The sequence below is a fragment of the Pollicipes pollicipes genome, unplaced genomic scaffold, assembly GCF_011947565.3.
Source record: "Pollicipes pollicipes isolate AB1234 unplaced genomic scaffold, Ppol_2.1 Scaffold_4002;HRSCAF=4701_pilon_pilon_pilon, whole genome shotgun sequence".
In the NCBI taxonomy this organism is placed as follows: Eukaryota; Metazoa; Arthropoda; class Thecostraca; order Pollicipedomorpha; family Pollicipedidae; genus Pollicipes; species Pollicipes pollicipes.
Genome location: NW_023596420.1, coordinates 39901400 through 39918772, shown reverse-complemented (window position 1 = coordinate 39918772; position 17373 = coordinate 39901400). Strand labels below are relative to the sequence as shown.

Here is a 17373-nt window from a genome sequence, read left to right as displayed (position 1 = left end):
ACATTGAAATTTGCATGTAAATTCAGGTCTTCTGTTTTTTTTTCGATGTCCATCACTGGGCCACCAAAGGTGTACACAAACAATGCTTAGGTATATGTGTGCTAGGTTTATGACCAAGGAAGACCATGCCCTGACATGTGCAATAAGTGGCGTAATGGAAACAATACTGTACATTACCTACATTACATAAATTGGTAAGACATTTCTGACAGACTTTTAAGGTGGACGATGTGACACAAGTGCATAGCCATGGAGAGATATGTGTTGTAAAATTCACTGCGCTAACAGAATGTTATATCCCGAGAGGACTTTATTGCAGGTATGTCTATAAATAGCCTGGCAGGATTTCACCAGTCCGCTATACATTAACCTGCAGTTCCATAAAAAATCGATAAATTCCCCGCGTTTTGTAACGCGGCGAAAGCCCATCTGCCTCTTTGCAACACCAAGTGTGATCACATCTGATGTTCTTATAGGCGTGACAGTCATGCTGGCATTCGTCATTAGTCTGGTATGCCATATTGACATATCTTTACAGTGTTGACCGCTTGAGCCTCACATTGGCTTCAGGAACCCTTGACGCCCGATCATGAAACATCACAAAAAGATGGCAGTTACATTATCAGCGAGCGCGGTAAAAACATTCACTTTCCTTTCAGCCACCATTGTTTTTCCGCGACAATACTAGTACAAACCAGTTTCATGTTCAGGAGTTACATGCCGAGAACGGCTCCAATTGACACCGAAACGTCCAAGTCAAGGCGCGGCAGCCACATCGTTACCCACTGTCTTGCTGCTGCTCGGCGACGCGATTAATGAGCAGTTTGAGCACACATCCATTCTTCAGGTACTAATTTCTTGCTTTGTGGAATGGAACAACCTGTCAATCTACTAATGATTCGTTTATATATCGCGTCTGACACCCACCGGCTGCCAACGGCCTCTGCAGCAGTCGCGCCCGATAACTGATGATCGCCTATCGAAGGCGCCGGACCTGCTGTATGAACCTCGCCGGCTGCCGGCTGACCCCTGCAGCAGTCGCGCCTTTTAATTGATGATCGTCTCTCGAAGGCTCCGGACCTGCTGTATGAACCTCGCCGGCTGCCGGCTGATCCCTGCAGCAGTCGCGCCTTTTAATTGATGATCGTCTCTCGAAGGCTCCGGACCTGCTGTGTGAACCTCACCGGCTGCCGGCTGACCCCAGCAGCAGTCACGCCTTTTAATTGATGATCGCCTATCGAAGGCTCCGGACCCGCTGTGTGAACCTCACCGGCTGCCGGCTGACCCCTGCAGCAGTCGCACGTGGTGATGATCGCCTATCGAAGGCTTCGCAGCTGCTGTGTGAACCTCACCGGCTGTCCGACTCTCATCTGGTGTGTGGGATTTGCGGGCCGCCCCAGGCACCGAACAGTCGTCAGCCCCGTCCCCACGAGACCTGAATTGAATGACCCGCTGTTATTGTCCCGATTCACCACGAGCGCGTGGCGGCTGATGTAACCAACGCGGGCAGCCTTCAGAAACCGAGCACCCCCATTACAGGATCATTTTCGGTCCGCTTGCCCCCAGATTGCGTTAAATTTGGCGGATTCGTTTGGAGGCCGCTTGCTAACAGATGGCGTTCCGGCAATCACGTCCACCAGGTCACGGTTCCACATATATCCTCCCTTTCGAATCAGCGTAAAGTGGGCCCTACATAATCAGTTCAGCTTCGGGCCCCGCCTCGCGTTAAAGAGCTCGCGGTTCAGCAATGCCGGAGCGTGTCCTGACGGCGCGGCCCGGCACCACAGCTGATTCATGTCCGTACGCAAGGACACGCGGTCCGACATCCCGCAACCCGCAGCGAAGGCCCCAGCCGCGTTCTTCTCGAAGAAGCCCGACAAGAACCCGCGCGGTGTGCCACCTCGACTTTCCGCGCGCTGCGAGGACGGGAAAGCGGGCTGCCGCGACGCTTTTCGCGCGCTTTCGCGCCGTTTCTGGCGGGGCGGCGGTGGCTGCGGCCGCAGCGGCCGCCCAGACGAGCGGTTTGACGGCGCGCGCGCGGTCCAATGTCAGCTGCGTGCAATGACTGCGGCGTTTCTCCGGGCTACGCGCGCGCCGCAAGGCGGCGTCCAGGCGGGACCGCGCTGAGTTTCTCCGCAGCTGGCGCCGCCGAGGTCGCACAAGTGAATCAAGATCAGACTTTCCTGCAGCTAATTGCCTCATAGGCAGTCTGGGATCGATACCCAGCAGCGTATATGCGTCAACGAAAGCCAGCTGCGGGAACGATCATTCATGCACTGGATGATCATTCCACTGGAAGGTCATTCAGGAGATCACATATGTCCCCCCCCAATTCCCATCAGTCGGGCACTGGCTTTTGCCCCGTGCTGCACACGAAAGCATGCAACTTAAGATGCATTCTGCTTCACATCCATTACGTCGTAATATATTATAAATTATTAATGCTAGTCGAGGAGACCTCTTTTCATTCAGTACTTTCTTTTTCAAGCTAGCAGAAGCTGCGTATACAAACCCTGTGGATACGCCCAGGAGTGTGTGTGTGTGTGAAGTGTGTGTGTGTGTGTGGAGTGGAGTGTGGAGTGTGTGTAGGGCTACCAAAGGGGTGCCAAAGGGGTGCAACCGCCCCCTTTTCATTTGCCAATGGGCAAATATAGCCCCACCCCCTGTCCGCTCTCCGGAATGTGAGGCACAACGCGAGGGAAAATCCCTAAAGTCATCTAACTTGATCGTCTTTTCATCCCCCTGTTCGCCAGGCACAACTGAATGCAGTTTCAGCCCGCGACACGGGCTGAAAACCCGCTTTGCTTATTGTTGACACACATGAGGATCATTGCAGCAGCAGTGCGTCTAGTGCATCGTCTTCGCCTGGATCGAATTGATCCAGTTCGTGGCACCGAAACTTTTCCAGTCTAAAAGCATCATACCAGAGAACATTTGATCGCGTTAATGGCTGCACCATGAACATTTATGGTGGTGCAGACCTAGAAGGAGTGTGTGCACTCTGTGTTTCCATTCAACTCCCGGACAGCTCAGCATTGCTCTTTCCTGATTCAACTCCGACTGATTGCACTGGTCCATCCCCTTTGCCTTCCACTGAACCAGGCCAATAATGCAATACGGCATGGACACTTGATATCCGAACTCTGGCAGCGTCTACCTAGCTAGCATGCAAAAGTTGTTTGCAAAGATGCTTTGGGAAGGCAAGCCATGTTTAACCCGCACTCGGCAGGGGGCCTGAGATAAGCACGCGCGGCGGGAGGAGGGGGGGGGGGGGGGGTGAGGCTGCTTCCCCCTGGGATCTCCGTCTTTCAGACGCCGCAGGAAAAAACAAAGATGCCGTTTTGAAGGTCTCGTCAAATCATGAAAAACGTTCACTAAATTTCTTATGTTCGGTTAAATGTGATGTCAGCAGAGTTGACCAAATGTCAAAAGCGGTCGTTCCGTTAGATGCAGTTAAAGCCTATGTTAACATGTCGAGACGGATATTAAAGACACGGAATAAGCGTTAAGACCGTGGGGAGTCCATTCCGACCACTCCTGTTCCCCCACATGGGTCAGGTCAGATCAGGTCACCGTTCAAGATTGCTCTAACAGTAGCATACAAGAGCGATACTTTTCTTCACAATATGCGTCTAAGTTTATCTCATGACATGCAGCTGTGAGACAGAAGTATTTCAGACACAAAATGACGATATTAGGCTGACCTAGAGGTCGTCTAAGGTCAATTTAGGTCCAATTCATGAGCAATCCAAATGAAAAAATGAAGAGCTAGCCGTGTATCTGCGATCTGTGGTCAGAAACAGTGTGTTGCACATTTAGAGGCTTTCAACATGGCATAGCTGTTGTCTACAGTGTACACAGCCCCTTCGACGCTTGGCAATGTATTTACAACAAACTGAGAACAGGCACGTTGGCACATGCAATTATGCGTAACCAGCTCCACAAACACGTTAAGGAGGTGGCTACATGCATCGCACTCTTTAATGTAGCCTCTCCGTTACTGGCAACATAGATGATTGTCCTTTGCATGACCTCATATGACTGCATGTACATTAATGGCCTCACATGACTGCATGTACATGATATATTTTGTCCCCACTATGCATTAAAATGATATTGCAACACGTTTTCAGTGGAGCATTCAAATTCTGTGTCCAAAATTTCCCGAAGAAACTGCCTATGTTGGGTTCAGCATGTGTTTTGCTGAAGGTATCCATATAGATAGGTCGTGACTTGGGCCATGGTCTGTGGTCATGTGATGGCTGTGCATGTAAACTTGCATTCCTTTTCTCATACACTAGCGCTAAAAGTACACAAAAATTCGTACAAATTTGCATTAGTGTTGACAAAATAGCAAAAAATGACCTGACCTCAAATCACTGACCTCGCCCTTGTCGAAAAACTGAAATACGCGAACTGTAGGTACTGCCTATTTCTGTTACTATAAGATGTTTGAATAATGACAAATGACCCCCTTAAAAGTCACGTGTGGTCAAAGTTTCTTAGAGATCGATCTCTCTGACCTGGCATAGGTCACTGATCTTGATCGATCAAAACATTAGTCCCGTGCAAAGGATGAAAAATTGAGATGAGCAGATAATGAAAATTGCGTGTTGCTGCAAGCGCTTTTTTTTACCTGTGCTCGAAAAGCTGTAGCAGGGGAGGTCAACTTCCCACTGGCCAGCCGCGGGTTAACAACGAGAAAAACAAACGGTTTGCAATTGCTCCGCCGCGCGACAATGCGACGACATTGCCAGCGTTAGCGCTGCCTTCGGTGGCATTACACTGACCTAGCCCCAGTAATACAATATGTGTCTGAGCTTGCGCTTCTTAGCTGTACATCGCTCATACATTATCCGGGCCCATTCGCGTGTGACGCTTTTCCACTCGCTCAGGCTTTGAATATATTGCATAACCCAGGCGTCCACCAGCAGTCCCTTGGACGGAGATGCGCAGATCATTGTTGTTGGATCTTCGCGGTAGGTGTTCAACGGACTGGCCTCCGCACAGCCTTCATCTTCTGCTTGTGCAAGAAACTGCGAGAAATATCTACCAGCTAAATGCGAAAAGATGGTTCCTTCTCGCACGCGCTTTGACAGACACCGTTATCAGACTGGCGCAAATGCATGCTGTAAGTTGTCGAAAAGTCTCAACACACCATACACGCTAACTTCACCACCAGCTTCACTGGAGTCACAAGAGGTAGGGTATGTCGGGCCTTAGGCCTCCTCGCAAGGCGCCGCCCACAGCCACGAGGGACACGCGCGTCCATCAGACGCCGCCCGGCCGCCCCACGGTCGACCCCTCGGGAAGCCCCGCAGCGGCGGCGTGTGGGAGTGCGGCGGCCGGGCGGGCGGGAGGGCGGGCCGGCCGGCCAGACGAGTGGTGAGCAGCGGACGGCGGCCGCGGCGGGCAGGCAGTCGACTACCGAAGCCCGCGCCGGTGCCAGCTCCTGCACCTCTGCCGCGCGCCGAGCTCTTCACCAGGCGGCCGTGACAGAGAGAGCTCAGTCCACCAGACTCAGAGAGACAGACCATGCTGCAGGTAGGTGGCGGAGATCGCCGTGTTGCGCGTGCGCTGTCCACACAGGCCCAAGTATATATTCATTGGCTGCTGAGGGTTTTATGCGTTTTTACTATCAAGATTGCGCAGGGCCGGGAATCAGGAAGGAAGATCGCCCGGCAGGTACGTGAGAATCAAATGTCGCTGTGGTTAGCGTGCTTGATTTGCCTCTCGACCACGGAGTGAGCCCGCACTGCGGGTTGAGGCAGGGCTGTGTCCGGCGGTGTGTGCACTTCGCATGCTACGTCCAACCAGGCAGAGTGCTACCATCACAAGGGCTGGTCTGTGGGCCAGTTCAACACGCACTCAAACGGCTGGCACGATACACAATAGTAGATCGTGTATCTGGAAAGAGAACTTTTTCGGTAAAACCCGGAGGACCGCGAGTGAACTAGGTGGGCTTCTCATGCAAATGTCCTCGCTCTGAGCTGTAATTCGTGCTGCAGGGCTGGGGAGGGGTAACGCGGGGTGGGACCTTTGAACCGCTGCTGACGCACACAGGAACACTAGCTCGCTGCATGTGGCTGGCCGCAACGTTGCGACGTGGCTGACGCCGTTCTGCCGACTTTAGTTGAGAGACCGCCTGATGCGATGCAAATCCCGTGTTTTGTGGCCGGTGCAATCAGACTGTTCGTGCTTACTGTGGAATAATGATTAGCCGGCGTGAAAAGCGGGGATGGTGAGCGAGTGTTGCTATGCCATTTCTGAAACGTTTTGCAAGAAGTTAGATTTTCCTGAAGATCAGTTCGGCTCTCTAACGTTCCGTATTCGTGACGAAATCCAACGTCGAATTTCCTGCAAATTTCTACACACTGTACATGCAAGTTCCGTTTCGGAAGGCCAGACAGCAGCGTCTATCACGCCGTCGTTGGCCGGTGGGGCCATCGCTACCACCAGTCATAGCGGACCAGGTCCGCAGTACGGCTTTACCCCTTCGCCTTCCCCCGCGCGTGTAGTCATGTCTGCCTCCCACGGCGGTACATCTTCTGATGGTGCAGCGGTGTGCAATGAGAGGAGGCGCGGGCTGTCAGGCATACCTTGCACAACAGCGCCAGACTTTCTCAGAGCGCGGGAAAGGTGACGGTCGTTGCCCCCGGGCTGTGAGTAAGTTCGCGTCGTTGTGGAATGCTCATCTCAGTTGGCATGTCTCCGCGCGTTGTTCATTAAACGAACACATCGAGGACAGGATGTGCATTGCATTATCTTTGGAGTGGAACATTTATAATATCTTGGAATTCTCCAGAATGTTTGAAAAGGTGGTCCAGACATTGGTTTTTATGTCGTTTCTCCACGGCTGCCGTCACAACGATGTCTGCGTGTTCGTAATTTGCTTGGCGTGATCGCATTTGCCAGTGGCCCCATGTGGAGTACATGAACCTTTTCGACAGCTGTGACGATTTTTTTACTTAGCACCCGTTGTACTGTCGAGGTTGTAAACCAGCTTTTTTGTCGCCTATTACCCTCGCGAGCCCTATCTCACTGGCTTCTCTTGAAAGGAGAAGCGCACGTATAAAAAACACGGTATGGAATGGAAATCATATCGCTCTGAATGACCGGCGTTAGCGAAAACGTAAATCAGATAAAGCACAATTCCTAGCTCAAAGCACGTGCAGTATCGCTCGCTTGTGGCCGACAATTGAATACCTCCGAGGCGAATCAAGCGACTCCAGAGCGCTGTTGCCGTTTTCCATCTACAGTGCAAGTGGCGCGGGTTCATGTTGTGAACATGCGGCTGGACGAGTGTGAATGGATCATTAACTCAAAGGAGTTCCCATTGGCGCAATGAGGAGAGAAGCTTGCACGCCTGGTGCGACGGGCTGCAACACGTACATCGTCTTCTGAGATTGCTTTAATGTCTGTGCTCCGATCATAAAACCGAATGAACGCGTTGGGTTTCTCCGACCATCGGAATGTCGGAGGAGTCCCTTTGTGAGACCGCCCAACACCCAACCCATACCAGTGCACATGGGAGCAGCCTAGCGAACTCCTTTTTTATGCCGCTCACGCTCTTAACATTCCACCCGTTGTCACCGCAATGACCCCACCAGTGACCGGGAAACTCAGCCAAGTGTGCAGGAGAACGGTATACCGATTACGTCCGGTCACCGGCGCGGCCGGTTCTGGGGAGAGGAATGCAAGTGACATCGTTGCGAGTTATTCCTGGGGCATCGACCTCACCCGCGTCCCCAGAGCTGAGCGGAATGGGAAGTGCGGGACCAGCGCCAACCGGGAAGTGGGAAATCGCAGCTCTAATAGGGCTCGTGGGACAGCAGCATTACAACTGGCATGACTGCAGGCATGCGTGGGATATACTGTTCCGGCCCCAAGGCCGGCACAATGCAGGGCCACCTGGAAATTGACCAGGAAGTGTCCTGGGCATTTGGTGCCGTAGTTTCCGTTCGATTATTTGCCTAACTGTATGGCCGGTTCTGAAAGCCTCCTTTCGTCTTGTTTTTGTCCACACCTTTGTCCGAGTGAACGGTCCCACGGGGAGCTGCTGTCTTTAATGTGAATATGGGTTGTAGGTAAGACAGTGCTAATAGCCCTATATCTCGATGATTATTCAGAGGAATTGAGAGATAGATGAATTTATATTTCAGCTGCATACATTTATCAAAACGCGTATCGCTAGGATCACTTCTGATAGTAGCGTCAGTAACCTAAGCACTGATATTTGTTTTGATAAAAGCATGTAGTCGAACTACAAATCCATCTATCTCTCCATTCTTCAGGTTATTCTACGGGGAATGGGGCTATTAGTACTGTATTATCTACATGCATAATGTTCTTCGCAAATGCACTCAACAACTTACGTAATTTTGAATGTGGGTTATGGCATATGCTCGTTGCATTGTGGTTTCTAAGCAAGCGTTGCTGCCGTCCGGGTGTGTGTTACATGGAACCCCCGCTACAAAAAAATGCATCAAAATAACCAACTTCGAGTTCATGAAAAAGTGTCAGTAGATTCCAACGCTCATATGAATCAGATCTACAACAACTTCATCCCGACGAAGCAGGCAGCGTTTAGCGAGATCATCTCGCTTCGAGCGGACCCAGAGGCCGCACGGGGGCGTACTGCTCGGTTCCTAGCCCGCTTCCTGGAGCCCCGGTCACCCCAGTCCGGCCGGTCTGGAGCCGCCGGCGGCGGGCCGGGCCGGGCCGTGCCGGGCGCGCGTGGCAGTTCCGCTCCGGTGGCGCCGCCGGGCCGCGTCGGCTCGCGGCCGCCGTCCGGCCGCCGCCGCCGCCGCAGATGGTCCGCCCGCTCATGCGACGAAATGTGTGCCGCGCCGCGAGACGACGTCCGCGGCGGCGCCGGACGTTCCGGCGGGCGCTGCGGCGTGATGGACGCTCGTGCGGTCTCCTGCCGCAGCGGACAGTGCATTGGCTCTCGGTCGGGATAAATTCTCCGGCGCGATGGTTTGCTGTTGTTGACGGGATTCCGATCGTCTCCGTCTGCCTACCTCGCCGCTCATTCACGTGCTCGTCACCAGTGACGTCAAAAGTCGATGAACGTGCTGGTCGCACACCCGGAGCTTCGCATCCCGTTTTGAGTGTGCCGTGCCGCCCCTCTCACACCCACAGCCCCCTCCGTGACGCCCCTCTCACCACCAGGGGAGAGGCTCACCTTGAAGACGGTCGTGCCTGGCCGCTGCACGTGGCCGGAGGGTCCTGACCAGGGTGTGCTGCAGATGGTCAGAGAGCGGTTACCCGTCTACGGGGGCCGCCCAAGGCCACCGGGTCACGCCGGACAGGCGGTGACGCTCCGACGAGACCCGCTTCACGTAATGGGCTCGTCCCGGATCCGCAGATGACTGATGATTGCTGGCCGCTATGGATATTCCAGTCCAGTGAACAACTAAAGCAGACGTCATCTGGTGATTAAATACCGACGCACGCAGTCGGCCCTCTCACGACACGGCGCGGCATGCGCCATCGACAGTTACGTGCGAATCTGCACCCGTTCAGTCAATCGTCCGTAAAATCCCCTTTCGGTGCGTTCGGATAACCGGAGCGGAATGCACGCTTGTCAGTTTATCGCGCCGGCTTAGAATCAGAAGGGAATATTTTTCTGCCAGCTACGAGCAAGCAACTGTCGAAACTCCTTGCGTTCTGGGATACCATTATGCTTCATCATGTGGTTTCCGTGTTTAAGCACGGACTCTTACCGCTGTTTTTCATGCTTTGTTGTCACGTAGGATTTATTTGTTTTCCACACGCGATTACAACAGGTCTGACTTCAATGCTATGTATGATTTCCACGCACGACTCTGCGGCGAAGGCAATCCCCTGAATCGTCAGCATTGTTGTAGTCAACTAACCACGTAGATGGAAGTAATAAAGCCACATGGATGAGGACAACTGCGCCAAATAAATAAACTGAGTACTGGAAAAGGACCTGGACTGTAGCTCCATAATACTGCATGTCACATGTAGAGAACCTCTGGCACTAGAGTCACGGTTACTCGCTTTCAAATAACACGGAAACATGGAATAATTGGAGCTGCTAAGCCACGGAACTCAATGACACCGAATGCGTCATACGCTGCAGGTTAAATTAAAGACAATTGGAATAGTCAATTGCAAGGTCACAGCATACCTACTTTTAGAGCAATTCGGCGTATATGCCCATGGCCAGCATTATGCAACGGAAGATCAAGGTAATGGTGCTGAAGGTGTCATGCAGACACTTGCGTGGCCACACTTGCAGCAGTGACCTAACCGGGTCGCCGATTTACGCGGGATATAGACAAATTAACCTGGGAAAGATTCACGGGCCCCCAATCTCAACGACCACCCACCACCCGTGTGCCAGAAATTTATTTCGGCCGGTACAGACCGCTTAACATGCGATTAGCCGATGCATATACAAAAATTTCAGTCACAATCATTTGTATCTCTGAAGTTGCAGCCCTCACTGAAACGCCAGGGCTTGATTTTGGGGCGGTTTGAGCGAGGTTGACATGAAAGCAACCGGCGATTTCCTGCTAACCACCGAACGACGCGCCAAAATGGACGTAAATGCCCCCACTCGGCCGCCCATCGCCGCTCGCTTGTCAGCACCCTGCCCAAGAGGCAATAACACATGACAATTGGGTCGATTACTGCCAATGTCAGTATAAAACTTTCGATTACAGATACATTACAGTCACCATCATCATCAGTACAGACCCCGACAATGTCTCACTGACCCACATCCGATGAGGTCCGTCGTCTGCAGGTGCGTCGCCGCTCCTCCCACCCGCTCCTGCCGACTCGAAACAGCTGGGTCGGCGCCCCCCCCCCCCCCCCCCCAGGCCAGCAAAGGCACAACCTCGCCTGCATAGCACTACAGCCTGATGGAGCGGAGCTTTTTGTGGAGAATGCGGACCCTACTCAGTGGTTTGTGCGCTTACAACACAGGCGTTGCTGTTCACCTGTTGGCCGGTGCCATGCTGCAACAGCCGCTCTAATAAACCGCCTGGAAAGTTCGCTGACGTGGACAATTAGGGGCGATTGACAGAAATTACACAAGCAGCCATTTCAGAGATAGATATGTATCTTAACACTACTTGATTATATTTGAACGCTCGTTTGTCGGCTGGCATTGCCGGCAATCTCAGAGTGATCAGAACATTGGAAGAAAATAGCTCGGTTTTTACTTTGCATCAGCTCCCTTCAGACGCGCGTTTTTGAAGTTGCAAAACTGTGGTCGGCGTGATCATCAGCCTGTCTGCGTATTTGTCGGCACTCAAGACTTGGTCGCCTGCTTCGGCACAACGGGAGATGTGGGCCACTCTCGGTCATTCCATGCCAGATGTGCTGCCGCAAAGCAAACGAGTCAGGCGGTGGCGCGGTGTGACATCCGCAATCTTTGCCCTCGTCATTTAGATTGCTCGTAATGAGTAAGCTGTCAGGCCGGGTGAAACCAGTTCATGTCGTATTTACGTACACACGGTACAGGCATCATTTACCTGACGGGATGAGAAGATGGCATGGTAGGAGCGCCGAAGAGATTCCATGACGTTACAAGACCTTGGGCTAGGATCAGCTCACACATTCGATCTTCAATTACAACGATGTTCTTTGCTGGCCTACGGTGGAATAGCATCACACAAATATTGAATGCCAGCTGAGCGAATCCACCCATTTCTTGAAGCAGCAATTGAGAGAAAATAGGGTCAACTATACCTTGATCGGATGTGTGTTTTAGTGATATGTAAGATCAGTGGTACTAACTTGGGTCCGCAACATATCCTTGATGGCACGCATTAGTTGCCCATGTTATTTCTTCACAGAAGGACATTTTCTCAGCTTACATTGTGCATGCTTGCACTGATATTATTGCCCCCGTACTTCAGTTGTGAGCGTAGCGTAGTCCAGCGCTGTACAACGCTTGGGCTAACACGTTACAGTCAGGTGATATTGTTTATCTGCGGTAAGCATGGAAGAGCTGGTTCCGCGGGGAGTCATTTGCAATTGTGGTGAGAGCCCTTGCAATCTAGTCTTTTAAAACCCGACGCGTGCGTGCTCCACTGCGGGTAGGGGTGATGTTCATTGGAGAGATGCTTATAAATGAAGAGTTGGATGCTTGCCACTGGGAGTACACACGAGTGCAATTGTTTGTCTTCGTTCTCCAGCGGGGAAGCTTTAAACACTACCTTCCCACTTGCTTCTTGCAACCCTCGCAACTTGTATGCAGATGATGTTGCCGTAAAGTTGTGAGCTTACGATGGCATGTTTCGGTGATCATCTTTTAAGAGGCGTGGTATGGACACAACTGCATATGCGGTTAGTATTTTGCGTGCCTCCGCTTATACTCACAGATGTGTGGATGCGTCCTCACTCAAAAAGCCGCCTAAACGACAACAGAGTGAGGGCAAAAACCAAATCATGAAACTATTCGTCTATGTATAGTAACAGTATGTCGGGCAGGGAGTGGGCCAGTCCACTTTTTGCCTTCGGAGCTTTCACCGGCGAAACTAAAATGTTAAAAGCCAATAAATACCCTCTTACCGCTATGTAGGACGCGCTAAGCGACAAATTAGTCCTAACGATAGATCTATGGTCTCTCTATTCCTCTCTCTCTCTCTCTCTCTCTCTCTCTCTCTCTCTCTCTCTCCCTCTCTCTCTCTCTCTCTCTCTCTCTCTCTCTCTCTCTCTCTCTCTCTCTCTCTCTCTCTCTCTCTCTCTCTTTCGCGCGCTCCCTCCCTTCCCACAGCACAGCAATCATTCCTCTTTATCAACGATTGAAAATGAGATCGGCGAGCACCGAGCGGAATGCAGCGCCAGGGTTGAACAGCCCGCGGCAAGGTCGGGTCGAGTTCCGCCGACCTGGCTTCCTGTGGGGGACGAGACCACGGGTGCCAACCGGCTCGAGCGCTCTCCGCTGACTGGCTGAACGCACGCCAACCGACGGTCGGTCTCGTGTAGATCGGTGACCCGACTTCCGGACCGAGAGGACCTTGGGACTAGGAGGTCATGGATCAGCTGACATTATGGTGCTCAGTGCCGGTGCAGGTCCCGGACTACGAGACCGGGGCACTGCGCACGCTGTTGTGACTGGTCACAGTCGGAATACAGCGTGTCCTTAAGGCACATCCCGACAGTTAAGGCCGCTGGACCCAGCCCGGCCAATCAGCTGCTGTTCGCAGACCACTGGTCTGTCTGTGCTGGACACAGCCCAGCCAATCGGCTGCTGCTCGGAGACAGCTAACCTGTCTGTATTGGACACAGCCCAGCTAATCAGCTGCTGTTCGGAGACCACTGGTCTGTCTGTGCTGGACACAGCCCGGCCAATCGGCTGCTGCTCGGAGACCGCTGGCCTGTCTGCACTGTTCGGAGACCGCCGGTCTGGTTGCGCTGGCCCAGCCCTGCCCATAGGCTGCTACTCGGAGGGCGCTGATCTGTCTACAGAGCGGGCAGTCGTCCCTGGGCCCGGCCCATTTTGCTGCCTCTGCCCGGCAATGACCGGATAATTCGCGCTCGCCGGCGCATGCCTGCCACGCACCGCGCGCAGCCGCCAAGGTCGATGTGTTGAAGCGCTCCAGCGGCCTGGGAACGCGACTGACACTGATCGACGAGTTCATGGGACAATCCCACCGGGCGCTGCGCCACGGTGCGCTGCTGACCACCGCCCGCTTGCCACGGGAGGGGGCTCTGGAGGCAAGGGTCAGCTCGTTTAACATCGGTTAACGTTTCGTCGGTTTACGTTTAACATTGATTAGGTGGAGATGCTTGACAAGAATGGAGACAAAATAAACAAACTCGTGAGCCCGAGCTTCCAGCCCTCTAGAAGCGCCACCATTACCTTTTTCCCACGTTTCGGTGGGTAGGCGGACGAAGTGCTGCACCGGATGCAGGCTGCTTACAAACCATGAAATCCGGGAAGTTCGTGGTAGGTGAGAATAACTGTTGATAAGGTGTGCGCCATTTTTTATGGGCAATATTCTCATTCAATTTGGAGACAAACTCCTGCGCTTGCCACCGTGAAATAGATAAGCACACCAGAGGCGTTTCGCTTGCGGCGATGTGGTTACCCCATCGCCGATTTTCAGGGCGAGATTGTCGTACCTGACGACCGCCGCCTCTATTGTGGTGTTCACCGACCCATTCACCACGCTCACCTACCATCGCTGCACGTAAACGCCACCGAGCCGTGCAAATCCGCCACAGATCCCCACGCTGCGCGCGCAGCGTACCGTGTCGGGGCTCTCGCGTGCCTGCCACCGCCGCCGGGCGGATGTGCGGCGTGCGCGGCGCCATCCCCCCCCCCCCCCGTCCCGCCGCCCGGCGACCGGGCAGGATCACGCATCACGCGTCACGCCACGGCACGTCTGCTGACTCGCCACGTCTCCCTCCGCAGAGCCTGCTGACCCTGCTGTTGGCGCTGGCGGCGGCGCGCGCCAAGTCGCTGAACCTGATGGAGTGCCTGGTGGCGCGTCCGCTGCAGGACATCGAGGGGAACGCGCTGAGCGCCGACGCCCTGCAGCTGCACCAGATCAGCGCGCCGCAGACGTGCGTCGGCATCCTGTGCACGGCAGACGTGATGACCGTGCATGGCGCCGGCGGCGTGACCTACGCCTCGGTCAGCGTCGACGAGCGCACGGCCGAGGGCGCGCGCTGCCTCGATGACGTGCGCAAGTCACGCGACGCCTATCGCAAATCCAACTTCCCGGTGACGTTCTACGCGGCCGGCGACCTGCACCTGGTGTTCTACGACTCGTCGTGCTCGGCCGGTCGGCTGGCCAAGCAGCGACTGCTGCTGCTGTCGGCGCTCAAGGGCAGCTCGATCCAGCCGCTCGAGGCGTTCATCCTGTGCGACTCGGACCTGCAGGTGACGCGGCCGGCCATGCACGTGCAGCCGCACAGCCAGCGCGGCGCCGCTAAGCGCAGCGCCGTCACACACGTCACCATGTACTCGGGCCCGCAGGCACGCTCGGCCGCCGCCGGCTTCGTGCCGCAGTACGCGCGCCTCGAGCTGGCCAGAGACCTGGTTGTGTCCGTGCTGAGTTCGTGCGTCGGCGACCCGGCCAAGATGGAGCTGATCAACAAGCTGGGCGCCACCTGGCTGGGCGAGATGGACTCGTGCATGCGTCTCATCTGCCACTCCAACATGGAGGAGCTGGCGCTCGGGTACTACAACTACATCCTCTACGACGACGAGAAGATGGAGGGCGAGGCCTGCTTCAAGGCGCTGCAGAGTAACGACATCGGCACGACGGTCGACACGCCGCTGACGCAGGTGCGCGTCGTCAGCGCCGACGACGACTCCTGCACCGGCACCAAGATCATGGTGCTCAACCCCACCTACTCGGGCACCTCGAAGAAGCTTGCAGCGTTTCCTTTTCTACCAGGCGTACAAGATCCACTCGTTCGACTGTCCGGAGCTGGCCGAGACGTGCCTGCGGCAGAAGCTGGCGCAGCTCGGCCAGGACGGCGGCGCGGTGCCCGCCAAGTCCGAGTTCTCCTACCAGTGCGCCAACCTGTTGTGCGACTCGCGCGTCGGCCTCACGCCATCCGCCTTCAAGAAGAACGCCTACAAGGTGACCGTCGACACGGAGAAAATGCGGCCGCTCAACAACGTCTGCTTCAAGTCGCTGGGCAGGGAGAAGGCGGCGCGCGGCGCTGATGCCGCCAGCTCGCTCGAGGTCGACGTCGCCTCGCTGGGCGTGTCGCTGCAATTCAGCCTGTTGTAGGCGCGCGCGCGTCCGCCAGCGAGCTCCGAGGCGCTCTGACGCGTCGGCGGCGACAGTGATATGCCATGAGACTGTGTTAGCGTGCCCGTGTATATATGCGGCCAGTTGCGGCGACTGAGCACCGGTGTCCGCGGAGGAGGTGGCTCCCGAGTAGCGGGGCCCGACCCCGCGGGAGACGTGCGCGGCGATTACGTAGTGGCGCCTCCGCACTCGCCGCAGTTCGCCCGCCGCGCTTCCGGCGTGGCGCCCAGCCGAACCGTGAACAATCTCCATTGTCATCCCTCATAGCGGCTTGGTTACATTGAATACACACCTCCTGTGATGTTGACCTTTGTTTGGTCACGGCACGCTGCGCAGCCAGATTGGGTTGGCCGGGCGCGCGGCCGAAGGACGACCCCATCACCGGTGGGTAATGATCATAGGCTGGACGCCGCTGGACACCGCGAGGTCACCAGGACACTGACCCGACCCGGTGGCGGCTGAGGCTCGTTTGTCAAACTGACGCTAGCGTCATGGGGATGGCCGCTAGTTCAACGCGCCACGTTCGTCGGCCGTCAGCTCAACGCGCCACGTTCGTCAGTGGCTCGAGGACCGCGCCACGTCCGTCGGCGGCTCGCGGAACACGACACGTTCGTCGGCGGCTCGCGGAACGCGCCACCTTTGTCGGCGGCTCGTGGACCGCAGTCTTCGCTGCGCTGGACGTTGCACTACGCACAAGACGTCCGGGTCTGTTTGCACACGCAAACCTCGTAAACAGCACTAGAAACCACCAGAAATCTTGTGAAGCCAGCGCTTTTAGTAGCTGTCGTCAAGTAGCGAGATACGCTCATGATTCATATCTTCCAGATACAGAGACTTATGCTCCAAGTCATCATTATTTGCGTCCGAAAGGGAAGAGGTGAAAGGCACGAAAAGGTAAGCTTTTAATCATATGATGATTATTACACCATGGCAAACGAATAAAGTAATACAGAAAACAATAGCTTGGATCCACAGACTCGCAACCAGTAGATGAGCAAAGGTCCAGACCACGAATACAAGCATTCGGAAAGAAGCGCCACGCACTCTCACGCACACACCTCACACTGCTATTTAACGTTGTGATTCGCTGAAAGCAGAATGCACTTGTGCTTGGGATTTCGCACAACAAACAACAAGAGACTGATATGATATTAACAGATGGGTGGCCGCTTTGTGCGTGGAGAAGAAACTGTGGAATTCTTTCTATGTCATTCCGCGGTGCTGTAGGACACAACAGCCACGATAGCGTTACAGGTCATGTTTTGCAGTCTCTTTTTAACGCCTGAGGACGGTAAATAAAAATAACCGAGCGATCCGAAGTGATGGTCCCAGATTGATAAACGATGCCCCGGGTGGCATTCCACGGGCTTGCCATCTGAACATGAATGTAAATTAGGATCAGCGTTCCATCTAGCGTTTTACATCGCGAGCCCGTTGGCCTGCCATGTCGGTGTCAGTTGTGCTTTGGATGGGGAGCGTCGAACTCCGGCTGCCCTGCCATATGGGCTGAGGCCGATAATTCACAGCCATGTGGATAAGACGTGAATGGAGAGGTTGAAAAAGCCGCCCGCTGAGCGTGGGGGAATAAATCTGGTAGAAGTGAGCTTGTTGAATA

The 17373-nt window shown here is 54.4% G+C and overlaps 1 protein-coding gene across 1 annotated transcript; it reads left to right on the top strand.

Moving 5' to 3' along the window:
- Positions 1-5432: 5432 nt before the first annotated feature.
- Positions 5433-15737, top strand: LOC119094488 (uncharacterized). The gene is made up of 3 exons (XM_037217546.1): positions 5433-5544; positions 14405-15397; positions 15453-15737. Exons 1-3 carry the CDS (start codon positions 5536-5538, stop codon positions 15735-15737), a joined length of 1287 nt encoding a protein of 428 aa, XP_037073441.1. The 5' UTR covers positions 5433-5535.
- Positions 15738-17373: the final 1636 nt, after the last annotated feature.

What these genes read in the sequence shown, in the direction of transcription:
- LOC119094488 (XM_037217546.1), top strand. An exon ending in CGTTTCCTTTTCTACCAGGC is followed by an intron (nt 15,398 to 15,452) that starts GTACAAGATCCA and finishes TGCCTGCGGCAG; the next exon opens with AAGCTGGCGCAGCTCGGCCA.